The 27,927-nt window shown below is 43.3% G+C and overlaps 1 protein-coding gene across 1 annotated transcript in view; it reads right to left on the bottom strand.

Moving 5' to 3' along the window:
- Window positions 1–27,927, bottom strand: part of Svep1 (sushi, von Willebrand factor type A, EGF and pentraxin domain containing 1) — a 168,478-nt gene that overhangs the window by 113,624 nt on the left and 26,927 nt on the right. Inside the window, exon 3 of the mRNA XM_032903665.1 lies at window positions 26,707–26,883. Coding sequence (XP_032759556.1) covers window positions 26,707–26,883 — 177 coding nt within the window. The remainder of the gene's footprint in view (window positions 1–26,706; window positions 26,884–27,927) is intronic.

Below are 27,927 nucleotides of genomic sequence, written 5' to 3'. Positions count from 1 at the left end.
CCTTGAATAGTCAAGGGCTTACAACATTGGAGAATACTGTTTGGGATAAAAATATCTGAAAGCCATTTGGAAACATATTGTGAAATTCACAGTGCTGATGGGAAACAGACTCCAGGAGAACAGTTTGGAGGCATTACACAATTCTAGGGCAGAGGTGTATTCAGTTTCCTGGACTTTCAAGGGTGAACCATGTCCTCATCCCAAACTGAGCAGAAGTTGAAGAGACGAAATAAATCTGCGGTTTGAACAACTTTCTCAAGGCTTGTTAGAGGTGTAGGGAGTGGGGAGTCGTTATTTGTTTGGGTTTTGTTTTTCTGTTTAAAACGAGTAAACCAAATATTATTTCTTAACTTCTCTTTTTGTTGTGGTTGGAATAAACACTTTCCTTTTTCAGAAGCATGTGGGTGGTGATTAGCTACTATTCTTGGAAGTGAGAGTCTTGAATTTGTCACATACAAACATTAGATCTTCCTTCAATTGACGGTGACCACCAACCATTTTGGAATCTGTAAAAAGAGAGGGGCCTCTATGCTCTCTAATCTGTCCGGCTTATTAAATGATAACATACACTGTACAATGTGTATTATTTGTCTGTGTAACACACAACCTGCAGAGAATAGCATTATATCAAACTCTTTTTTACACATGCTCTAAGTTTACTTTTAAAATCATAATAAGAATCAAAAGCCTTGGTTCTTGCACAATTCCTCTTTAAGGGTTAGTGAATAATTTTAAGGAGTGTGGCTTCAGAGAGATTGCATGAGATGCATCTGGTGGTGTGCAGGGTGCCAGGATGCCCATTCAAGTAGAGTATAATGGCAGCCTGTGGAGTTGAACCATCCAGAAGTCTTCATTTCTGCTCTACCTAGGCAGGGCAGCAAACATGATGTTATAACAACATCACATGTCCTTCCAACCTTATAAATTTGGTCTGAGTACAGAATCTATTTTCATAGATGTGCTAGGATTTTGAGTTTAAAACTTCATTGCTGGGGAAAAGCTGCCTTCTCCAATGTTGAGCCAACACTTTCACAAAAACAAGATGGAGTTGCACCCATAGGGATTTTATTTCCATTAGGCAGCTCTGGCCCATTATGATTTTGTCAGTGAATTAGGTGACCCTGGAGTCTTACACTTCAGTGCTTGTGTGGAATGTACAAGTATCCTGCCACTCTCTCTCTCTTGGAATCGGTCAGATCATTTGGCTAGAGTACAGACTATTTAAACAAAATTGTGAATTTGAACCCTGTGGGGTGCCATAGTAGCAAATGGCACCTTAACCACAGGGTGTCCATCTTGTGATGACTTTCCTGTTCAGACTTGCCAGGAGAGTGATGTATTACCTAAACTGTCAAAACCAAAACCCTCAAGTCCTTAAGGGATGCCTTGGTGAAGAAATTGTCATGTATTAAGAATTTAAACACACATGAGTTGGCGTATACAACCTGAGTATGAGATATGAAGACAATACTCTTTTTGTTGGAAACTGCTCTCTTAATTGTGTTACAAAGTTCATGGTCTGAAGACAGGAGCTCAACTATATTTTTATAATTAAGCTTTTGTGGGCATCCACTTTTAGGTGAAGCACTTTTTTGAGTTTTAGAGCTATCTTTGACTTTATTTTTCCTTTCTAGAAGAGCTGGTGACTCAGATTCACATAAAGAAGGGAAGAAAACGTATCATCTATTAGTTTCTCTTAACATTGGATGCTCACCCTGATGCCTACCTTTTCTAATTTTACATAATCTTTATATAAATTATTGTACTTTTTCCAGTCCCTGATTTACTATAAAAATTTCTCAGCAAAATATGAACTTTCTTCTTTTATGTATATGAGTGTTTCGCTTGCATGTATATTTGTGCACCATGTGTGTGCAGTGCCTGTGGAGACTAGAAAAGGCGTTACCACAGAGAAAGGAGCCTCCCTTGAGGAAATGCCTCCACGAGACACAGCTGTAAGGCATTTTCTCAACTAGTGATCAAGGGGGAGGGCCCAGCCCATTGTGGGTGGTGCCATCCCTGGGCTGGTGGTCTTGGGTTCTATAAGAGAGCAAGCTGAGCAAGCTAGGGAAAACAAGCCAGTAAGAAACATCCCTCCACAGCCTCTGCATCAGCTCCTGCTTCCTGACCTGCTTGAGTTCCAGTCCTGACTTCTTTTGGTGATGAACAGAAACGTGGAAATGTAAGCTGAATAAATCCTTTCCTCCCCAATTTGCTTCTTGGTCATGATGTTTGTACAGGAATAGAAACCTGACTAAGACACCCATCATCAAGGCTACAGACACATGGCTTTCTGTACTCCCATTCACGGGGTATTAACAGGCTTTTTTGTTTGTTTGTTTGTTTGTTTATTTATTTATTTATTTTAGATCCAATTGGTAAGATATAATTGCCCACTTAAACATACAAGCCCGGTACCATCCATCCCTTGAGAACATTAATAACAACCTGTAAATACACAGAGCAGAATCTTAACATCACCTGCCATCTTGTCCTGCCACGGCTTCTCTCCCTCTCTCCCTCCTGTCTCCTCCTCTCTCCCCTAGTCTCCTCCTCTTCCTTCAAACTTCTCTCCCGCCCATCCTTCCTTCTCCTCCAATGACAGGCATCCTTCTATCCTGTACCTGCCCCTCACCTGTACTTTACAAATACAATGGGGAGGTGGTTCTTTTAACAGGCTTTTATTACTTGAGTTTTTGAGATGGGGGTTTCATTATAGAGCCTTGGATGGCCTGCAAATAACTGCACAGGCCAGGCTAGACTAAAACTCACAGAGACGCACCAGCCTCTGTCTCTCAAATTTTGGGATTAAAGGATGCACCAACACACCTAGCAATAGTGTTTTTTTTTTAAAGTGTGTGTGTGTGTGTGTGTGTGTGTGTGTGTGTGTGTGTGTGTGAACAACTTTAGGTGTCATTTGAAAATTTCCATCAATCTCATTTGAGATAGGATGCTGAGTCCTACATGGCCGTGTGGAAGGGACAGCATGACATGGCTACCTGCCCCTGGAACAGAACCAGTAAAGCATGGGCCTCCATGAGTGTTAACAGTTGCAGGTATGAGGCTTGTTTGTATAAAAATATGTATATTTTACTTCATGTTCCTACTTTTGGAAATCTTCTCCTTATTGAGAAATGTCCTCTCTGCCAAGGTTAACAATACTAGGCTAATCAGAGACAGCATGAGTCCCAGGAGGAAAGGGTGTGTCTGTGTGTCAGCAAAATGGTGGAATGCTGTGACCTTCAGGATAGCCCTTAAGGCTGTTGGAATGAACTCTGAAAACAAGAGTTCAAAAAGTATGTAATTTCTCAACTATGCAAAGTATAAAGATGCAAAATGAATTGTATAAGGAGCTTCACAGACCTAAAAGAACCAAGATAGCTACAGCATGAACCAGCTTGTCAGAAAGATACAAAGGCAGGCAGATTCCTGAGTTCAAAGTCAGCCTGGGACAGAGATAGGTTAGGTTCAGACCCAGGCAGGGTGGGAATGGCAATTTCAGGATAGGATCCTACCTAGCTAAACTTATTGTCTGTACTTACAGAGGCAGGCAGATCTCTGAACTCATTTGAAGTGTTTAAAAGAATGCGCTTGATGTCTCTTTTTAAGAGTTAAGGGATTGGGATCATGGAATGCTGCTTCATTGGATAATCAAAAGGGAACCTGGAGTAAATGACTGAATTGGTAAGTAAATAAAAGACTGGGCTTTGGTTTGTGAGAACTGAACTATCTCAATTAGTTGTCTGGTGATCTCTAGAGGAAGTTGTCTTGAACAGACATGATTTTTGCCACTCTTAAACAACCCTTCTTTCAGGAACTCTCTTTCAAGCCAAGACTGGCCCTTGGCAATAGCATCTCTCACTGGCATGGAGTTTACCTGTGAAGCTAGAGCAATTTTTCAGTAAGCCCCAGGGATCTTTCTGTCTCTTCTTCCACAGGGTTGAGTTATGAGTGTTCACAAACATGCCTACCATTTTTTCCTTGGGTTTGAGGGATTGAATTCAGGTACTTATACCTGCAAGGACAGCATCTTACTAACTGAGCCATTTCCCTAGGTAACAACAGTTTTAAAATTATCAATAGTCCATTGTCACTGTGAGATGGGAGGCAGAGAAAGAAGAACTTGTGAATGAACGTAGAACAGGGTTGGACAACAAAGTGTCCTTGTAAGTGAGATGGAAGGGAAGGGACAAGACCTGCGATTGTTCACTGATCTCCTCATGTTCACTGGACACACGCATGTCCACACTCACACCTGTGAATCGGGCATGTGTGAACATAGTGTGCATGTATGTGCACACACAGAAATGTGTGACTCATAATTCTTGGCCATGACACCTCTTCTGACTTGTTTCTGTCGTTACAGCCTCATTTCATAGTAAGCCATCTTAAGGGAAGACTATGCAACAGTCTTATCTGCTATCTAAATATAGTCACTCAAACAGTTGAAGGAGTCGAAAGAATTACATGATTTTCTTCTGTGTTTCCATAAAACCTGTTTTGGAAAGAATGGCCTGCCTGTGTGGTCTAGTCTGACACTCTTGAAGTAAGTATCATGTCACGCTTTCTTCCTTTAGACCCTCATATTAAAACATCTGAAGTGTTTTCTGAATGGTATTTGTGTAAATGAAACTGCAAGTGCTTTACTTTGGCAACTGCCATGCTGTCAACACACGAGATTTCTCTATGTCGTCATCTTCCTCCCATTTCACCCATTAAGATAGGGTGTGGAGGAAAGAATTCCCTAAATTACTGATGGCTTTGCAACTGATCCTAAGTTATGTAACTAATTACAAAGCTGGTTTCCCCCCATCACTCCTGCATGGGCAAGCAAAGCTGTTAACTAAAATTTGGAGCCCCTCCAAAGGGATGAGAAGGAGTAATGGGATATTGGGGATGAAGAAGAAGCTAGGACCCCGTCTGTGCCCCTTTGCAGGACATCAGCACACACAGGCAATGAAGCAGGGGAAAGTACGGCATCACAAGACAACGTAGGGGAAATACCTCAAGGCACCGGGCTTGGCAAGGATAGAACCAGCCCCAAGTATCAACAGATGGGACCACATGCAATGAAGTTCTGTTCACAGACCAAGCCAAGCAACCCAAAACTCGGTGAGGCCCACAGATAACATCTGGAATAGAAAATCTCAGAGTACTAATGTCCAGAATTTACAAAGAGTGAAGAAACTGAACACCAAAGAAACAAAACTATCCCAACGGCTAAGAAATTAAACAGAAAATGTCAAAGGAAATGACCAATGACTATTCTTTAAACTACTCAACAAGACTAGTCATGAGGGCAATGTAAGTTAAAACTACTTAGAGGTACCACCTCAGCCTTTCAGAATGGCCAGCATCAAAAAGTCTGACCGCCAATGTTGGAAAGAGTCCTGGTGGCAGAGCACATTAATATGTCATTATGGAAATCTGCTTGGAGGCTCTCTATGATGCAACTGTTCCACATCTGGATGTGTGCATGAAGGAGCTCTGCATCCTACTACAGAGATATTTGCACATCTGTATTATTACTGTTTTATCTGCTATGGGGAAAAGAAAAGGAACCACCTTAGATGCCATGAACAGATGAATGAACAATGAAAATGTGGTGTATGTTCAAAATAGAGTAGTGTTCATGGGCAAAGAATAGTAAAATTTGTAAGAAAATGGCCCGATTTAGAAAGGTTATTAAGTAGGTGAAAGAAACACCATGTATTTTCCCTCATTCGCACATCATAGCTGTAACGTACATGTGCAAACAGCTGTAAAGGAGGGATGGAGTTTAGAAAAGAGAACGAGAGGGTAACGTCAGTGCTGAGGAAGAGCAGAACCCATGCAGGACACTAAAGACTAGAGGCTGTACGTCTCTTTTGCTTTTCCAATTTAAATTCTCCCGTAGTTCTTCTTTACAGTGGGTAAGAGAATATACATGTAACTGGCTGTGGAAATGTAAAACCCGACAGCCTCAGAGGGGCCATTCTAACTGCATACAAGCTCTCTGAGATGTACAGTGTGGGACTGGGCAAGTGTTTGAGTGGCTTCCTCATATCAGCTGGGTGACGTTTGTGCATTAATTTAATTATTAATTAAAATAATTTTAAAAAATAAATAAAAAGATGAAAACAAAAGAGGACATTGTCCAGAACTCAAAAGCGGGAGCGTGGTCAGGGGGCGTGGTCAGGGGCGGGGTCAGAATGATGTCAAAGGCGAAGGGGGTTCAAGCAGGATAGAAGACCTAGTATTCTACAAACAGGAAAGGGGTTGGGGATTTAGCTCAGCGGTAGAGCGCTTGCCTAGCAAGCACAAGGCCCTGGGTTCGGTCCCCAGCTCCGAAAAAAGAAGAATCTACAAACAGGCAAACAAAACAATGAGAAGTGTTCTACTTGGCCAAAGGATCGGGAAAGGGTGCTCCAGCAGCGAGGATGTTTTAGATAACAGTACTCTATTCCTTCTACCAAACACTTAAACAAACAGCCCTGCGTTCCAACCTTGTCACATCAGCAGAAGCCGAGTTAGTTGCTACGCTTTCCATGGGAGATGTTCCCCAAAGCCTCATGTGATGAGGTTTCCTGGGAGGGAACCTGGTTGGAAGAAGTAGGTTTGCTGGAGGTGTGTCCTAGGAGGGCGTGTAGCAGTCTTTGCTCTGTCTCCATGTACCTCAAGGCTTTGATCCACAACCTGCTCTGTTACCACCACGGGCTCTGAACAAAGTCAAGCACCATGAATGGAAACCCTTGAGAACAGTAGTCAAGGTTAAGCTGCTCCACTGTGAGCTGATTTTCCCCGCTATTTTGTCAATCACGGAAAACTGACCAATTCCTATGTAAGGCTCTGGTGAGATGCCTTGGTGGGTATCATGAAAGAGTTTTGAAAAACCAAGTAAAAGTGGCAAAGCTTTGACCAACTGAAATAAGAAAGATATGCAAATGATCACTTTCAGAAACGAAACACACCTTGTAGGTGTGCACGAGAGATAATACTGTTCAGAGTGGGTCTAGATATGTTTGGCAACTCAGAAGAAGCAGATAAGTTCCTCAAAACCTGCAAACCACCATGGTGCACACAATGATAAATAGTTTATTTGGCTCTGTTGCTAACAAAATTGAAGTCGTAGTTTTAAACACTTCCACCTCCCCAAACAATGAAAGGGGTGGTGGGGAAACCACTAAAATACAAATAAAGAGTAAAAATCGCTTTACACAACTGTATCTCAGAAGTGCTGACCTGAACAACCTCAATAAAATCTTAGTAATACAGAGGACAGATTTTATACCATGAACTCGTGAGACTTATTTCAGGGATGTGAAGCTGACTTGACATGGGAAATCACTCCAGCCTGAAGAAGACGTTCTACTTGCAAACATCCTAATTCTTTTTGTAGGAGGTTCTGTCAGAACCAGAATCCCTCCTGGAACAGAGAGTAGGCTTAAATAAAGGTAGCATCCAAGGAAATCAAACAAAACTCCATTGCATTTTCATAGATTAGCAGTGATCGCACAGCTGAAATTAAAACACACACACACACACACACACACACTAATAATTACTTACTGAGGCTCAGAAGCAAATATATGGGTGTCAATCATACAAAGAGAACTTATGCATGAAGCGTAGTGCTGAAAAAAATCTGAGCAAACTTTGTGCTTATAAATATGAAATTGCAACATAACAAAAGTGTCAAATTCTCACCAAGTGATATGCAGGTAATAGTATAGCACCTATGAAAATTAGAGCAGGGTTCTTTGCTCAGGAGGATAATATTCTAAACTGTATATGAAAAGATAACGAGGCTAGATTAACCACAATGGTTTTGATCAAGGAGAAGGAGCACAGCCAGTTTCAAGGATTTCCACAGGACTGTAAAGACTGACACAGTGTAGCTGATGGGACAGAAAGTATCCAGTATCCAAGAAATGGAAGCTGCGGCATCCAACAGTACAAAATGAGGGAATCACCACCTTTACAGGATAGTGTGGAGGAACTGGATATACCCAAGCGAACTAATCAATCAACCATAAACCTCACACCTTAAGGATAACATGTGGCACGTGTTGCTCCACTATGTTCATCGCAGCCTTATTTATAATAGCCAGAAGCTGGAAAGAACCCAGATGCCCTTCAACAGAGGAATGGATACAGAAAATGTGGTACATCTACACAATGGAATATTACTCAGCTATCAAAAACAATGACTTTATGAAATTTGTAGGCAAATGGTTGGAACTGGAAAATATCATCCTGAGTGAGCTAACCCAATCACAGAAAGACATACATGGTATGTACTCATTGATAAGTGGCTATTAGCCCAAATGCTCGAATTACCCTAGATGCCTAGAACAAATGAAACTCAAGACGGATGATCAAAAAGTGAATGCATATCGCTCCTGAGAGACACAGCCAGAATACAGCAAATACAGAGGCGTATGCCAGCAGGAAACCACTGAACTGAGAATAGGACCCCCGTTGAAGGAATCAGAGAAAGAACTGGAAGAGCTTGAAGGAGCTCGAGACCCCATATGTACAGCAAGGCCAACCAAACAGAGCTTCAGGGACTAAGCCACTACCCAAAGACTATACATGGACTGACCCTGGACTCTGACCTCATAGGTAGCAATGAATATCCTAGTAAGAGCACCAGTGGAAGGGGAAGCCCTGGGTCCTGCTAAGACTGAACCCCCAGTGAACTAGACTGTTGGCGAGAGGGAAGCAAGGGGGGGGGGGGGAGGGAACACCCATAAGGAAGGGGGGGGGGGAAGGGGATGTTTGCCAAATGTAAAGGGAAAAAATAAAAAGTTAATAAAAAAAAAAAAAAAAAAAAAAAAAAAAAATTAAAAAAAAAACATGTGGCACGTGTGTCAGTATACATGCAGGGCTAAGGCACAGTCTATAAGAAGGCAAAAGCATGAAGCACAGATGGAAATGTTGCTGAATGGACTCCTTCGAGTTCGCCAGCATTCATAATGGCACCAAAACCGAGTCCCACACCTGAGAGAGTGACACTAGATCCCTATCTCTCACCTTACACAAAACCAACTTCAAACAGACCAGGCACATTCATGTGAGACAGGAGACTCTGAAACAGCCAGTAGAAAGCTCTTTAAGAGCTGATTATAAGCAAGAGCTCAAGGACCAGAGCAGCAGCAGTGAGGTCTCCCGGGGTGGACGAATGCAGAGTTTCAATGCTTCTTCACGGCAAAGGGGAAATCAATCGCATGAGCGGAGAGCCAAGAGTTGGAGAGGAATCACTGACAGATGTAGGGAGGGCAAAGAATTAACATCTAGCAACCATAAGGAACCCCCAAATTAAACACCCCAAATACCATCCGGTCGACAAAAGGACTAATTAGTTGAATAGAAAGAAGCATACAAATGGACCACAAATAATTGGAAAATTGTTCAACATCCTTAGCAACCAGGGAAATGCTAATTAAACCTACAGAGATGCCACAGAACAGCTATCATCAAGACAACAACGACGAATGCTGGCAAGGGTGTGAGGGAAAAAGAACTCTTACACACCGCTGGTGGGAACTTAAACTGGTATAATCAATGGGGTGGGATCTCAAAAGGCTAAAGATAGAGCCATGACCCGGCTGTGCCATTACTGACTATGGTACCCAGAGGATGCCCTGTCAGCAAACCATAGAGATATTTGCAGGTCCATACTGATGATTTCTCTATGATTACTCTATGCCCAACAGCCAAGGTACAATCAGAGAGAGAAAGAAAAATTGATAAATACATCTAATGGATTCCTAGCGAGTTATAAAGATCGAGACTATGACATTCTCAGGAAAATGAATGAATCTGGAGATCATCGTGGTGACTGAAATGAGACTCAGGAAGAGTAGATTTAAATGTAATATATGTCAGAGAGAGAGAGAGAGAGAGAGAGAGAGAGAGAGAGAGAGAGAGAGGAGCACAAAGTTAATTATGAGAGAGGAAGAAGTCTGAAGGATGGGAGATGAGAGGGCAAAGGCAGAAGTGTTTAGGAGAGGAGAAGCCGTCAGAGGGCAGGATGTGGGCGTCGGGTTATGCATAGGGGTATAAGTACATGCAAATACAGCACAACCATCACCTTGCACATCTCCCAAAATTCGACTAATAAAAAAAGGACAATTATACCTGGAGACAATGGAGAGAATGAAAAAAAAAGCCACAGAATAAAGGATGCTATTTGTAAATTACAGAGCTGGTACAGACCCAGTATGTATAAAATACAAATAATTCTCATCCTTTAAAAACAAAAAGTTAAAGAAACCAATTAGAATAAGGACAAGCAACAGGCAGCAGCAGTTCTTGGAAGAAGGCATCCATGGCACACAAAAGCTGTCTAGGTTCACCGGAGACAGGCGAATGCAAATGAGATGCCACCACCTTCTTATCCGGATGACTCGGATCAATAACAAGAAATGCCAAAGAGGATACGGAGAAGTCGGGTCACAGATCCCTCTTTCTCCCCTCCCTTCCCCTCTCCTCCATCTTCTCTCTTATTTTCTCCTTAAAGACCCACTTGCTATGTAGCACAGACTGGCCTCAGACACAGAATCTTCCTGTGTCAGACCTTTGAATGCTAGCAATATAGGCAGATACTATCATGTTGAACCTACTTGTATGTTTCTGGTGGGAATGCAAAACAGCGTATTGGTTTTTATTTGTTTGTTTGTTTGCTAGCTTGCTCGTTAAACTAAGCACATAGTTACTATGTTACCATACCAAGTCAACACTGGACATCTAGCCCATAAATACCTATATTCACACAAAACTGTGTGCACAGATTATTTATAGCAGCCTTGGCCATAACATATCCCCTGGCCACTCCTCCAACCTCCCATTTCCTTTCCAACCCTCCACTCCCATGCATCCTTGTTAGCATCAATTGTCAGTTTGACACAGTCTATAGCCATCTGAGAGGAAGGTCTGTGTCATGCCTGTTGGGAGTTGTTTTGATTATTAACTGATGCAGGAGGAGTCCAGCCAGTGTATGTTATACCATCCTTAGGCAGGAAGTCTTGGGCTGTGAGAAAAAGCTAGCTAAGCATGTACCGGAGACCAGGCTAGACAGCAAGTCAGGAAGCAGCGTTTCCTCAAGTTTCCTGCCTTGAGTTCCTGCCCTGACTTCTGCTAAATGCTGGACTGTGGTCTGGAAATGTAAGCCAAACAAACCCTTACGCCCAGGTTACTTTTTGCTCAGGGTGTTTTATGATAGCAACACAGAGGAAATGAAAACATCCTTAAACTGAAAACCATCCAGATGTTCTTTAAGAGACAGGTGGTTAAACTGTGTCATGTTTCTGGCGCTATTACTTACCCGGCAAAGGAATAAACGATTAACATGTAAAAACCAGGGAGAGCCTCCAGAGAACTACCTGAATGAACAGCACCAGTCTCAAAACGCTACATGATTCCACTTACAAAACATTCTTGAAGTGACATTATATAATTAAACAACAGAGTAATGGTTTCCAGAGGTAAGGGGGGGCTACAGAGGTGCTGGGAGTTGGAGGAAGTTGTTAGCACTTGAGTAGAGCAACTGGGTGACCATTGTGGCAGTCAAAAGGGTGGCATCAAAGTCACTATCTGACAAGATTTGAAGAACAATGTCTCATGTGCTTGAATACTTAGTTACTAGTTGGTGAAACTGTTTGGGAAGGATAGATCTTGTTGGAGGAGGCACAGAGCAAGCTTTGAAATTACAAAAGACTGGATATCTCAAGTTAACTCTCTTTGTGTTTTATAGATATCTCCAGATAAGAACCAGAATTTGAAAAAACAAACAAAAAAACAAACAACAATAACAACAACAACAACAACAACAACAACAACACGTCCCAGGAGTCTTCTGACTAGAAATGCAGGTTGAAGATTAAATTCACACTCACATCAGCCCAGTTCACAGCTGCTTAGGAGGGGCACAAAAAGCTCTCTCGGATCCTTCTTGGGAGGCATATATACGTTTCTTATTACTACTTTTTAAGCTTACTATTTCTTGCTGAGGAATTTATCGATTTCAAAGTATTTCTCCGACTGTCTTAGAAACCTATTCTACTACTGTGAAGGGTTTCCACTTGATTCCTTTGGATTCTCCAGAGGGAAAGAGCAAAACATGCAAATAAGATTCTTTTTATTTTAAGCATAAAATATGAAAAAGAATATTATTTTATGAAATTTTGTCCTTTTGCCATATTTCACATAAAGCACACTTTTTTCTCGAAATTTGTTCTACATTGGCAATTTATTTTCATATAGCTTTCCTGTATTTGGACAAGACTTGTAAATCTCATCTGAACAAGGAAGTCCCAACTGTTAACCTCATGCTATATACAGTAATCATTCTTAGCTTTGTGCATTTGTTAAAGACTTGCTTAAATGATGAAAAATGTATGATAGCCTGGAATGCTATACCTTATGCTGACCACCTTGTAACTAAAACATTATCACAGGCCTTCAGAGTAGGCAAATAATGCTCGTGTGTGCACGGGCGCATGCACACACACACACATACACACACAGATAGATTAACACACACACAGACAGACTAACACACACACACAGACAGACTCACATACACACAGACTCACACACACACACAGATTTACACACACACAGACAGACTCACACACACACAGACAGACTCACACACACACAAAGAGTTAGAGGAGAAGGAGGGAGGAGGGAGAGGGAGAGGGAGGGAGGGAGAGAGAGAGAGAGAGAGAGAGAGAGAGAGAGAGAGAGAGAGAGAGGGAATTAGTAATAGATTTGGAAGCAATCTTAGCACCTAGATAACTTGAAAGAGATAAATGTGTGATTAGCCACTTCCTATCGTTGGACTCAGCCTTCCAGATGGTTCTCTTTGAGTCTGAGCCAGGGCTGCTCAGGGTCAGTAGATTTGTTCACCTCCAATTCTCTCTACAAGGAATGGAAATTTCCCAGGAAATTGAGAACCAAGCAGAGTTCCCATATGCTGCGCTCTAGCATCTAAACATGCAACTCATTCCATTTATTTACCCATTTATTCATGCACTAAAAATCTGATGTCCACTCCTAGTTTATGTGCCATTAAACATGGTAATAATAATGAGTTAAAAGTAGCACATCCACACCCTGAAGCAACTCACAAAATACAGAAGGAAGATGTGCCTAATAATGCTTCCCCCATTAGGTAAACAGCAAGAAGGTGTTTAAGAGAACCCAAACACCTACACCTGTGTCAGCGATGAGCTTTGGGAGAAAGAGTTCAAAGTCAGTATTGTGTTGGAGAAGCATTTGCTGTGAGCATTGGAGTGCAGGTGAATGCTGAACAGACACATATGATTAGACCATGAGATTAAATTAAACATAGAAGATTCTAGGCACAGGACACCAAATGGCACAAGCAAGAACCTCACAATCATAAGCACAGTTATAAGTTTGAGAAAGAGAGCTGCAGTGCAAATGGCTGTGATGTGACTCAAGCAGGAATTCAATCTTCCCACAACCACAAGTCTGGGGTGCATCTTAAACTCTTTGAAAGCAGACATAGCAGTGTTTGCAAATTTCACTTAAATGCATACTTTTAATTTGTCAGTATTGTAGTTTTTTTTCTGTCTGTGCTACTGGTACTGGAAGGTGGGTTTTATAGATGTCTTGTAACTTCCCTGGCTACCACCCTGTTACTGAGTAGATTCTAATAGGTTTATGTGGTGTGACACTATTCCTGGGAAGATGTGAAGAATGCCAACTCATCTCAGACGGGAAACTTACAACAGATCAAAGTAAGGACACTACCGAAGTCCAACTGGGTGAGCCAATGAGCGTTGTTGGGGTTACTTACAGGAGCAGAAAAGAAACAAGGACAGCTGCATCACCAAAAATAAGCTCACTCAAGTATGGGTGGTTCCTAACAAAAGACGGAACCCTGAAGCTTACTGCATGACTTTAAGGCAGTTCAAAAGGACGCAAAGTTTCCTTTCCGGGCAGCTCAGTAGGTCTAAGCCTCTTCTAGAAGCTCAACCAGCCTGAGCCTCTTCTAAGCGACTCAGATGGTCCTGCTTTTAGGTGGCTTGGCTAGTCTGAGAGTCTCTCAGAAGTCTTTACGGCCTAAGCCAGTTTTGACAGAAAGGGATAGACTGTATTTAGTCAGCTTCAGGGACTTCCTAAAGCCTTAGAGTTGTTTACTTCCTGAGTGTACCTAGCTTCTCTGGAGGCTATGTTTATAAGCATTGTATCTCATTTTTAGGGCACTCTTCTATGCCTGGCCACATCTTAAACACTGTTAAACCAAGACCCATAAAGATAAAAGAATATTTTGCTCAGGAAAAACAAAATGTGTTACTCCAAGATACATCCTGATTTCATTGAGTTGGAGGAAAAGAAACAGTGAACAATCATAGCCTGCTTTTTTTCTAGTTTGGACTATTACTTTCAAGCTGCTAGCATTGCATACAAGCTGTTTTTCATTCCCTCTGGAGGACAGAGGATGACTGCACCTGGGTAGACACGTGCAAGGCATCTGTCTGACACCTCCCATGTGGCACAGATCAATACATGACCTAATTCCAGGAGTAAAAATGAAAGTACTGTATAAATTTATTGGGAGTGAATAGGGACACATGCACATATAAAATGTCAGGAAAACCACGACCAAAACACCCCATTAAATAGTAGACCTCCTCCACTTGGACCGCACAGAGAGTTGGACATCTGATTCTCAGATGGCACCAGCTTCCTCTGACCTGTGTCAAAGGACCAACAGGCAGAGAACTGCTGACTGTCTCAGGGGCTTCAGCCCAATTCAGTCCCTGCTGTTGACACAGCATACTCATTTGATGTGTGCTGACGTTTTATTCTCAGACTCTGTTTAATCACAGGGAGAAAACTAAGTTCAAAGTCCTAAGCCCTAAGGGAGCTGGGGTCTTCCCAGTAGCCGAACAGCCTCTGTTGTAAAGAAGACAGTTGTCTGAGTCTGGCCATCTCAGGGATAACTTGCAAAGAGACAGTTAGCAATCTCAAGGACAACTTGTCTTATCTTGCTGGAAGGGTCAAGCTAAGTTCACGTTCTGAGGCCCATGAACCAGCTCCTATTCTGATTGGTGGAAACTCCCATGCTGCAACCCCTTATGTCAAAATATGATTGGACAATGCTGCAGCCCGCCCCATTCCCCTTCGCTTTACAGTTTCCTCCTTTAAATATGCTGTACAACTTCCCTCCAGCGTCGCACTTCAGCTCTCGATCTGTTCCGGGACCTGATGGATCAGCGGTGGCTTGATTACGATAAATTCTTGTTAACTGCATTTCCTTCGTGTTTGAGTTATGTTTGATCTAAGTTGACCCCATTACAGATATTTGCCTATCCTGTTGCCCCATCTGGACCTCCTGTCTGTCCATCTAGCCATTTTTTCATCTGGCTCCGGTCTTCCCTTGTCTCCTCTGTAGCTGCATTCAACGCTACAGCTCAGCTCTGACTCTGCATTTTGACCCTAAAATGCTTTTCCAGAGAATGTCCAGGAGGCTTTTTTTTTTCTTTTTTTCGGAGCTGAGGACCGAACCCAGGGCCTTGCGTTTGCTAGGCAAGCGCTCTACCACTGAGCTAAATCCACAACCCCCCAAGAGGTTTTTTTAATGTCACCTTTACAGACTCCTTTACTCAGCTACTCAGCTCTGGCTTCTCGGGCCTCTGTAATTCGTTGTCTCTAATTCTTTATAGTCATTCTGTAATCCTCCTCTGGACAGAGGGAGGGACGATGGGGAAGGAGATTTACTATGTGAAATGAAGTATGTGAGTTGGCAGTTAATATCCGTAATTAAAACTGGAATAAGATAACTTGCATCTGCTTCAGCAAAGGAAATCAATTAAATGAGACTATTTGGAAAAATTACTACCAATGAGACAACTGCACCTTGCAAATTTGTCCTTCATAAATCCTGACTCTGTGAAAAGACACAATGTGCTCATGAAAAGACAGATGCATTCATCTATGCATCTTGCTGGGCTAAAATGTCCTGAGAAAAGTAACTTAAGTGAGAAAGAGTCTATTTTGGTTCAGCCTTCCAGACCACAGTCACTCACCGGAACTTAAGGGGATTGGTCACACTGTTTCCATCATCAAGTAGCATGGAGGGACAAATAAATGTTACTTGGTAACCTTTCTCAACTATGCAGCTCAGGATCCCAACTAGGAGATGGTACTCACAGTGGTGGGCCTTTTCATTTCAATTAATAGTCAAGATATTTCCCGGTAGGCATGCTTAGAAGTCTGCCCCTAAATGATTCTAGATTTATTCTATAAACTTGACAATTGACACTATCAATCCCAGTGTGTTTAATAGTTATTTAAGAGGGGTTCAAGTCAACATCCAATGGAAATGTCCCAACTATGTCTATTATGTTGTATCAAAAGAATGAACTTAGAGCCAAAGAACTATGTCAGACTTGGGCTGAGGAGATCTTATATTCCACAAGGCCCCTTGAGACTCTTCAAGAATGGAGGTTCTTTAAGACCTCATTTTCCTCCACTCTGACATCAATTATAAAACTCTATGGCAAGCAAGAGCAGAAACAATAGAGGCGACCTGAGACCCAGGTCTCTTTGCTCTGAGAAAAAGATCGACTAACACGGCACCATTAATTTTATATATCTCTAGGCCTTGTCTAAAGGCTTCCTACAAACTGTAAGCTGACCACAGGCATCAAGGGAGAAAATTAGAATTTCTTCTCCCCGTCTTTTGGACAAACCATGAATAAACCCATTTTTCTCTACCGATTTCTATTACCTATGCTCTTTGGCATACAAATAAACTGAGGCAGGAAGTTCACGGACCAAAGCACACAGTGATGATCTCTGTGATGGTCAATGATTATACAAACTATGAGTGGATGGAAGACAGCTGTGTCAGGGAGCTGGGTAGAAATCAGCAAGCAGGAAGTCAAGGATGGAACCCCTCTCACAAGCAGCTTAGGACCCCAACTCTTGTATACCTGGCAGCATATTCATTTAAAGGAGAAGAACTATATTACAACTTAATCTCCTCAGTACTTGGAGTACTATGACTGCGTGAAAAGAAGGAGAACGTGAAGCATTGCTGGAAAGGACAGCGACAGATTCCAGAGGCAGGAAAGGAGCATCAGGACATTGCTGGGAGCCTTTAAAGGAATTCTGTTTACTTCTGGTAGAGCCTGCAGTATTTTTTATAGATCTGTTTGTTTTTCTTTAATTCTATTTAATCTACTCTGTTACATAATTTTTGGTCAGATGAATGGGATCTAAGTCATATCTCTGGTCCTTGGTACAGACATTATCTTTACTGCTAAAAGATTCTCGGTGTATTAGGCAGAAGGAGGCTTTCTAATAACGAACCAGGATTAATCAGAATAGACCTGTCAATCATCTGAATAGGAAAATACCTTCCCAGAGAAGCTTTCTGTTCCAGAAACTTTAGGAAATATTGATAAGCACGTAGGTCAGCATGAAGGTCTCTCACTGCCCACTGCCCGTTCGTATCCCATGGATGTGTTTTTCTCTGCAGTGGCCTCTGCACAAGCTCCATTCTCAATGTGGAGAATGTTTTCCCATGCAAAGATCTCTCTGCCCACTGTCTTCTCTGTGAGAGTCTTTTCCTTCTTGCTGGTCTCTCTGCACTGAGTGTGAGATCCACCCCCTACAGTGGAATGCCGCTAAGGAAGTTTCTTGGGTCCTCTAGAACTGTCTCCTCTTTTGCAAATGAGGAAACTGGGTGGGCAAAGGGGCATCTCGATGTGGCACAGAACATTTCTAGGGCATCGACATGCACACGCCCCTCAAAGGACCTGCCCAAGAGACTACCTGCAAGCCGCTTTCCACCGCTGTCTGAGGGAGGAGGGGATTTGAGCTAGCCACCTGGGTACCCCAAGGTTCTTCCCCTGCGCTTTGCCTCCTCGATGGTTGACTATTACTTTAAACTGGGTTTAGCTTTTTCCAGCGACTGAAAGTCACTGGCAAAACTCTCCCTCCCAAATCTTTTTTCTTCTGACCTATACACTGCCTTTTCTCAAATTTAGCAGCTTTCAAGTAAGCCCTCTTCAAAATGTTTGTGCCAAGGATTCAAAATAATTACATGTTATTGTAGAGGTTGCTACCATATAAATAACTCGTCTTTTGTTCTCGTTAGCTGGTCAGCACTGTCATGAGACACACAACATCTCTTTGTATTAAAACATGTAAATCAGCATATTTTAAAAGCTTAAGTTGCATAATAAAACCCTATGATTACTCCCAAGGTCATAAACATTTCTGTTCAGCTTAAGAATGTACATTGGGTGTTTCAGAGCTGTCTTCCTGAGTTTTTACTTTAATGTAGTTTTACCCCCAAAAGTTGTTTTCAAGATTCCAAAAATAACCAATAATGCTTACCAGGCTACTTGGACTCAACATTCTCCTGATGTAAAAGTGCAGATGCCAACCTTTGCCCGAGAGGCTAAGACCAGGCTACCCCGGAGAAGAGGCGGCCCACCCTCATACTCATCTCTGTCCAGCTTAGAAGTCAGAGGGAGTCGACACCCAGTATCATGTGTGCCTCTCTCCCCATCGTTATCCTTCCTTTATCTCTTTCTAAATATTAACAAAGACTGAAATGTAAGAATGTAGCCTTAGAAGCCAACTGTTGCTCAGGCCACAGGACTGCAGCAGCTGCCCTTGCCAACTCATAGATACCCACAGGCATCCTACTAGGACTTACTTCTGAATCTTTAGCTAACAGATCCCCCCAGATGCTAGGACTTACATCAAAGTGGGTACTGGTGGCCACACCTGCTGATTCAGACCCCCTGACTCCTGCCTGGGAACAGAGCTTGGAGACAGTCATGTGCTGTAAAACTTCCCCCACTTCTGCCAACGGACCGCAATTTCTTCTCTTCAGAGTCCTGTTCATCCTGACATTGGCACTGGGGCCTGTACTATCCTAGAGCCCCCACCATACTGTTGTATGTCTATGGCATTAAAACTTCTTCTACTAAGCCCCATGCCCCCCAGTAATCTATCCCAGCTTCCACTTGAGTCTAAGACCTTTCAGTCTGTCTTCCATCTTTCAAAAGAAATGCATCCTTCCTGTGGAGGTAGGGCCACTATAAGACGCTAGGAAACAGAGCTAGTCTCCATCAGGAATCTACACAGGCATGGTCCAGGAATCATCGACTCTTCGCTAAAGAAATTTGTAACATAACACGACAGAGCTCCAGCCCAGAGCCCGTTGAGTCCACTTTTGGACCGAGACTGAACTTTGCTCATGGAGGACCGTCCATGCTTGCAAGGCCTACAGGGCACCACCTTAATATTAAGGGACCACACAGCGGCCCACACTAGCTAGAGCAGTACAGCCGCCAATCTCAATCTGTCTCGTAGCATGTCAGTAAACTGCGTGGGCGATCTAGTTTGTCTTTTGCTGATCTGATAAAACACTGACCAAAATCAACCTGGGGGATAAAAGGGTTATTTTAGCTTACAGGTTACAGCCCATCATATTCAGAAGCTCAAGTTAAGAGTTCCAGCGTGAGCTCAAGGCAGGAACCTGAAGTCAGGAACTGAAGCAGAGACTACCTGGGAGATAGGCTGCTTACTGGCTTTTCTGGGCTCACATCCATCTACCTTTCTTTATATAGCCTAGGGACGGCACCGCCTACTGTGGGAGGGCCCCTCCTACCGCGGGTTGGCTCCTCCTACATGGATTCGCCATGAAGAAAAGACTTCCACAGACATGCGCACAGGCCAATCAGCTGCAAGCAATTCCTGACCTGAGGTTCCCTCTCTCGGGTACACCAAGTTGACAACTGAGGCTACCTATGAACGTGCTCATAAGAATCATCAAGACATTTCTCTCCAATGGAGACTTCTTGTGGTCCACTTTTAAAGACTATAGATAGTGTGCTTTGCTGTTTGGTTCACAGCTCTCTCAAAATATATTCAATATATACCTTTATAAGACTGATCTAGAAGGTAATTCATTTGCTGTTTACTCTTCCCATCGCTGTTACCACAGTGGATAGTCACTGTGTGCAACCCCCTTTTAACTCAATAACCAAGGCCCTGGAAGCCCACCTCACCCCAGGAACCATGCTGCACAGCACAGCTCCAGGATGTAACCTGGCAAGGGAGACACAAAGAGGCGGCCTGTCAGCACATCCAGAAATACCTCTTGGAGCCTTCTCAAAAATCGAGAACACAATGCCAATATCAACACAGTACCAGTTCATTTCATAAGTTAAATGTTTTCCAATTCCTGCATGTCAATGGAGTTGAGAAGGGACTCTAAGGAATTATCAGCTGATAAGCCATTAATAGCACTTTTTTGATGACAGATAACTGATGTCACCTTTGGCATGAAAGCTAGAAGGAACTCCAAGAATTCAATCCCAGAAGCATAACACAGCTTGTAACAGGCCTGGCAGAAATGAAGATATTCTACAGAGACCCTTGGATTTCAATCACATTATCAGGCTATTAAATTAATAGATGCCAGAGAATGGGGATTTGCTTAGGAATCTCATGATGGGAGGAGAAGGCTCCAGCTAGAGGGGAAACTGGTCTCCTCACAGAGGATACAAAATTTTAACAACCTGTTAGACCTGACGGCATGAAGCCTGGACAATGGTGGGTCACAGTGGGCAGGGCCACGCCTTGGCTGTGGGCTGCTTGAATGTGAACATCCTTGTTTAAACTTTGACCTCCCATCAGCAGGAGTGCCTTGTGGGATTTGCTGGATCTCTTTGTTCCTATTTCTGCTTCCCACTTTTAATTCTGCTTTTAGTCTCGTTGAGAAATTTTAGCCAACTTGGAAATCAATCAGGGATACACAGATTTTTCAATATTTTGGCATGTGATCCAAAATGCTTGACAGCGTGGCTTAGCGGATTTTAAATGCCTTCCTTTGCCTCCTTGCCAGGGTAAATGGAAAGAACCACTTGTTGGGGCTGTGGAGGGGAAGCTTTGTTTTACAAGGGGAAGCAGAATTATTGGTTGTGATTCTTCTCTTGAAACTCTTAGGCTGCTGGGTAAGTTGCTATGCATATTTCTACAGAGTAAAGTACATTGTCACTAGAGTTTTTATGATACGTCCCATCTGCAGTGGTTTGAATGATAACATCCTCGGAGACTCATGCATTACACTTGGATGCCAGTCAGTGGTGCCGTTTGCAGCAGCTATGGATTCTTCTGGAAAGTTCAGCCTATGAGAAGTTTGTCATTGAGGGGCAGGCTTTAAGGTTTTATAGCCTTACCTTGTCCCACTTCCTGCCAGACTCCCACCCCCATTTCCTGTGTATGGATAAAGATGGGATCTCCCACTTCCGCCACTGATTACCATCTTCCCCCAGCCCCATCCCCAAGCAAACATTGTGGACTCAATCTCTCTCTCTCTCTCTGGAATCCTAAACCACAGTAAATTATTTCTTCTGTAAGATGTTTTTGGTCATGGTATTTCATCACAGTAACAGAAAGTGAACTAATACATACCGATATATACTCACGGTCTGATTATGTGTGCTTTATTGCTACATCATTGTGATTGACTGGAAAGTACCCTCAGGGCTGATCACCCACCCCACTGAGTGGAAACCAGAGCAAACCAGCCTGCTCTAGGCAGCAGGTACAAATGTTCTCCTTGAGCTGACAGGAAGCCGTGTCTACACACTAGCTGCATAAAAAGCAGCAAGGAATTCTTTGCACACATTCCTTACACCTTATAAATCCATCACTAAGTACCGCTGGGGATCCTTTTTGGGGGTTAGGAGGAGGGAACAGCTAAGCTCCGTTCAGAGGACAAGATCCAAATGTTTTTGTTTTCAGGCAAGAATTTCTAGAATTCTTTGTCCTCTCTTACCGAAGGAATGGCATAATATTTATACAGAAGGAAACCGTGTGTGTGTGTGTGTGTGTGTGTGTGTGTGTGTGTGTGTGTGTGTGTGTAGGGTAGGAGTAAGGAGTTCATGCATCCCCTTTGAGGAAATACAATATAGCTAGAACTTTGTTCAAGTTACCTAGGGGCCTCGTCCTTGGCCCAAATGGATGTACAATTTCAGTTGGTTCATTCCACAGTCACTGAAATAGTCAGTCTCTGGAAAGAAGCCGTGTCCTCAAGATGCCTAATGGCCCTGTACTCCATGCCTCTGTCCTCTCCTGGGGAATCCAGAGCAGCTGCAACCACTTGGGTTTACAAGAGTTCCCCGGCTGTTTGAAACTGACTTGATGATCTAGCCATCCTAAAATGGCTATTCTAGCAAATCTGTTGTATGTCGCATTTAATTTATTGTTGACAAGAGCCAACCAAATATAAATGTTTTTGTTTCAAATATACCCACCACATTGTAAGAAATAAATGTGTCGTGCCACATGCTCACGTGTTTTTGGCTGGGGGATTTGGTAGTGGTGAGGCAGGCACAGGAAAATAAATACAGATGTTTGAGGTTTCGGTTGTGACTTTTGTCCCAGAATATTCTGATATCAAAGTTAAGTTTTTTTTTTTTCAGGGCTTTTATAAAGCCAGAGACTGAACCCAGTGAGACTTTGGACATGTGAGATGTAATGGTTGATCTTGAGTCTTGATTTGATGGATTTTATAATTGCCATGGAAACAAACATCCGGTGCTGTCTGTGATGAAGTTCCTGGGCGAGGTAAATTGAGGGCGAGAGACCCACCCTAAGTACAGAGAGCACTGTTTCTTGAACTGAGGTCCTGGGCTGAACAAACAGGTGAAAATGAACTGAGCTCCAGCATTCGCCACTCTTTGCTTCCTGACTTTGACTTTCTGCTGCCTTAAGTTCCATGTGATGAGGGATAAATCTACTGAAACAGGAAGGTGAAACAACCCATCCCTCTGTGACCTTGGTTTTGTGTCATGGTCTCTCTGTCCTGTCCCAGTAATGCATGAAGTAACGAGGGCATTATGGGAGCACTCCATATCACTGTCTATGTGCACTATGTGAGCACCTCATGTTGTTGTCTCTTGAACATTTATTATGGGGTCTTAACACTCTATGTCATTGTCTCTTCAATATTTATTATGGGCTCTGAGCACTCTCTCATTGTCTCTCTAACGTTTATCATGGGGTCTGAAGGGAAGCAGTTGAACACACAGGACAGGGAGTTGCTGGGCATCAGTGTGATGACGTAGATACAAAGACAACAGTTATTTGTGCTCAGAGAAGAAGCGAGAAGCTTGAGGCGAGGGCTGGGAATGAGATAGCATGGAATTCAGAGAAGAGTATGAGAGTTCTGACTGTAAGATCAAGGGTAATGAAAGCACCAGATCATGCAAATCCTTTACGTTATGCTGTGGGGCGTTAGCTTATCCTATGAAGGGATCATAGTTTAACCGGCAGGCAGGGATGTTTGACCACCAGGCTTGGATCTCATATAGCTCATCCTCTTCTTTCTTGAACATGGTTGAACCATATGGAGCTGCTATTTTGTAAGTTGAAAATGATCAAATAATGATAATCTCATTAATATTAAAAGTTTATATATCGCATCCATCTTGCTATATAACCCAGCCTGGCTTTGATGAGAGCATGTAGCATTATGCTCGTCACCTTGACCCTATGTTTTTAATCTGAGCATGTTTGTTAAATGTCTATGATTAAGACAAGAAACAGAGGAGCCAGACACTCGGGTTGGTCCATCTCATCTCTAGTGGCTGTGTTTCTGTGGCAAAATTAGTTGACCTTTCAAGTTTTCAATTCTTCTTCTCTGAAATGAACCAATACTTGAGAGTTAAAGTAGTTGATATATTCTAGTGCTCAGAAAGGCACCTTGTATCTAGTGCTTATTATTTAATTGCTATTAAGTTGCCACCTCAACACCATCATTGCATATGCATTTGTCTACATGCACATCACCAAATATGTTCACATACATATCTATATATCAATATTAATCTGTATACCTAGACATAAACATGTGTGTTCACATAATTTTAAGTCCATTTTACAGTAGAAACTCAGAGTCAAAAGAGATTGACTTGTCCAATGTCCTATCCTTTGGTGGAGGGGAACTGACTTTACATATTTCCGAGGAGCACTGGCTTTTGTCTAACCACTGGACTTCAGAGAAATGGTGTTCTCTTTGGACCCAATAGTAATTAGCAGACATTTAAGCCTGTATTTCTACATTTTTAAATATTTTGAGCCAGTCCCATATCTCTGGTCTTGGGAAAGCAATACCCACAAGCAGTTATAGCTGGAGAAATGCACAGCACGATAGCTTAGAAGGGACACAGAACCTGAAGGACAGCGCCCCTGGCTTGCTTTATGTCCTATTGATGGCTAGACATGTTGCCCTGAGCAATGCTCATCTCTCCAAGGCCTCAATTTCCTCTTGCAAAACTGAGGGGTTTTAAACAGATCATCTCCAAGGCTGCTTCTGGCTCTGAAAAGGCATGGCTGACTTCTGAAAGGTGATTCTTCTGTGAGGGCGCACAGTCAGCACACTCAGAATTCCGATGCTAGAATGGGTGTTGGCATCCTCTCCCTTGAGCAGAATGGGTCTACAAACCTAGCGGAGCCATTTTAGCCTTCCCGGGAGCCTGAGCTTCATACCATGGGCATTTGTATTCCATGGCATCGACTGAAGTTTGTAATTACAAATTGATCCATGTGGATAGAGTGAAGCCCCAAGGCAATGGGCATGCCTTCGGGTTCCGGTTGAACAGGCTGCTTCATAACAGATTCTAAAAGGCCCTCCTTCCTCTCAAGATTTCAGTACTGGATACTACAGACCTAACGTTTCTCTCTGACTTTTGAAAGGACAAGTCTGTCCTGGAGTCTTTCATGCTGTCGGAAGGATCAATTTTCTCTCTGCTTATTTTCCCTTGGGGCAGAGAATTCACCCATGAGTATTCCTATCCAACTATGCAAAGACACAGTGTGTATGGCAGAGTTCAAATCCCACTTGCCTCTATCACTTAAAACCAATAGCTGGAGGTGACAAAAATGCACATTTAACTATATCTGATTTTGGTCTGGACCGTCAGAAAGCATCGAATGGAGGTTTACTAATTCAAGAGGATGGAATAAAAAAACGAATCCTTCTGCGAATGGTCTTGAAGGGAAAGAACAGCAGAAGGTCTCCAACCCCTTTTGTTGACGCTCCAATGACAACTCCATGCTGTGGGCTGTCGTTCCTTTCAGCATTTAGTTCCCAGCAGGGACAGAGGGTTGTGAACTGCGACCTCTTTTTATTTGAAGCTTATCTGGTGGGAACCAAGATTCTAGTGCCTTGGAGCAATGGGGACTGTGGCCCATAGTGACCAATGCCACCAGGCAGTCACAGTGATGACAGCAGTTTGGTGGCAGGGAACAGTTCGGTCTAGGACCACACAGAAGGCAGACACGCTGACCACACAGCATCAAGCAACAGAAATGAGATTTTCTGCCTGCGTTTGGTAGGTTATGAAGGGAGGGGTGAGGAGGGGGTGTTGTGGAGAGTGCCAAGCTGGGCTGTTGATGAGAGTGTGGGAAGATTTGAGAGAAGGAAAAGAATCAAGAGGAGGCCCTGTGCCAGCCAGGAGGCCGATGGGTTGATCTTTCTTCCCTTTCTGCTTAAGTGGAGAAGCTTGCCTGGTGGGGTGGGAATGGGTCCAAGAAAGTAGCAGCTGTGCTGGGTGAAACACGGATGGTCAGACCTGGCAAGGATGTGTCTGCCATCTGGCATTGGAGCCAGGGGAGGCAGGAGCTATGAAGGGAGGTAAGGGGAGGAACAATAAGAACAAGAGAGAGTTATACAGCGACGCAGAGGCAGTGTCCACAAGCAGGGAGGAAGGGATGACCAAAGAAGAAGAGCAGCTACAGGGGACACCCATGTGTCTCTGATGCAGCCCAGGCCTCCTAACCAAATGCGAGAGCAAAATCATGCTTCGTGAATTTAAAAAAGGGAGCAACCTTGTAATACAGAGGAAACCAGACCCCTGTTCCTGTGTGGTCTCAGTGGAAACAGGTTCTGTGGATACAGTTTTCCAAAGAGCATGTCATAGAAACCTGGGAGCTATACAATCCTATGCAGAAAAATGACAGACTACTTATAAATATTAGTTCTACTTAACATAATAGGATGCAGAGCGCAGGACCCCTGAGAACATCTCAGGATTGACTGTTAAGGTCTTCTTAGGAGTCGTGGAGAAGTGGGAGTGAGTTCTCTTTTTCAGTGGTGCCGCTTTTAGAACCTTCCCACTTCCTTTTGCAGGGCTCTGTGGCAGGCTAAAAGGTCTTCTGGGTTGCACTGCTGGTTTTGTCATCATCTGACAAGTATTTGTAGACCAGGGACCAGAATCCCACTGGCTTCAATGTCAGAGACCAAGGCTTATTTTAGCTTTAGGCACCTAGGAGTCAGGGTAACTACAGATAAAAGAAACCTTCAAATCTTCTCCAAGTCCTGAGGCCTTGCAAGCTCTATTTCTTATCCTGTCAGTGCGTCTCTACCACCCCTCACTCAACAAGTGCAGGCCAGCCTGACGGATTATGAGAAGCCTCATATCAGACAGACTCCCTTCTGTCATAAGACGTCATCCTAGACAAGTCCACATTCAGCCAACTCCAAAACATCTCAGAGAACCCACTTAAGAGCCTAACCACCACACAGCGGGATCGTTGAGACCAAAGGAGTTGCTTGGTAGACTCGTAAGACATGTTTAAAGCCATAAAGTTTCAGGCTCACTTGTTACCCAGCAACAGACAACGGACATAGGTGTGCTCAAAGCGGAGACTCACCTGTGCACTCGTACTGTAGACCTTTCCCATAATAGCCCTTCTCACAGATGCATTCAAATTGACCTGTGTGTGTCCCGCATTTGCAGCTGGCCATTCTGTCACAGCAGTCTCTTCCAACCTCACAGAGATAAGAGCAGTGGGCCATATCCTCTTGGATAAAACTCCCAGAAGGTAGGTCTAGCAAGAACGAAAGATAGAAGGCAATTTTAAAACCTTAACAAGTGATTGTTGCATTTTTCTAGTCATTACAAATGGACAGCAAACTGGAGGGAAAAAGCTCTTCTAATCTCTCTGTTTCCCACTGTTCCCTACCTCCACCCACATATGAATGTGTGTTGTTTGCAGGAACATACTCTGGGGGTTAGTTTTGGCCAATTCAGTTATTTCAGTCTGGGACGTCATCCCAAGTGTTTCAGGCCACTCGGGGTCAGTCAGAAATGAAGCAGTGTAGACTGGAATCTCCAGATGTAGCAGGTAATTAACACACTTGGTTCTTCAGATCACTCCTCTGGCTTCCAACAGCAGCATTCCCTGACCTCTGTGTGAGGTCAGGCAGCAGTAGCCAGACTTTCCAAATCCTGTTCAAGTTAGAAATAAAACCACCATCCTGTCCACTGCGTAAAGTGCTGACTGTGGGATACTAACTTTTAGAATAAGTAGCATCATGTCTATAGTCGTTTGATTCAAGAATATCAACACATACATTTAAGAACATAAACCGTAATCCAGTCTGCTTTTTAGTTTTCAGTATGGAAACACATGGTCTGTAGAAAGAGACCATACTGAGTATCTGAGGCGGGAGCTAGAAGAAAGCATTCCAGGAATCCTTGAGTGCAGCCATTCAGACACTGACTTAAGGCTGGGTTAAGGTTGAGCCTGGATGGATGGCCGGGAATGGAGCAAGTGATTAGTCTGTATCTCCAGCTGAAGAAGCTAGAAAATCTTAGACTGGATTCCAGTGCTCGGGTCAGGCTGCTTCGTCCAGATACAGGGATGGGCCCCTAGTAAGAATGCAAGTGGGTGACTGTTGGCAGAGTACAAGGTCTGCAGAGGAAGATTTGGGAAGGAGAGGAGAGATGGTCTCTAATGGGAAACGTCTGTACAGCAACGAGGGACTGAAATTCAGGGAGACTCAGCCTCAAGGAAAGGAGATCAGTAGAACCAGGCACCTCCGGCCCAGAGACAGTGCTATGGGTAGAAGGTCTGCACAGAGTTCCCTGG

This window comes from Rattus rattus, chromosome 1, assembly GCF_011064425.1.
Source record: "Rattus rattus isolate New Zealand chromosome 1, Rrattus_CSIRO_v1, whole genome shotgun sequence".
Lineage (NCBI taxonomy): Eukaryota > Metazoa > Chordata > Mammalia > Rodentia > Muridae > Rattus > Rattus rattus.
Note: the sequence above shows the minus strand (reverse complement) of the source record. Positions and strands in the feature narration are given on the sequence as shown.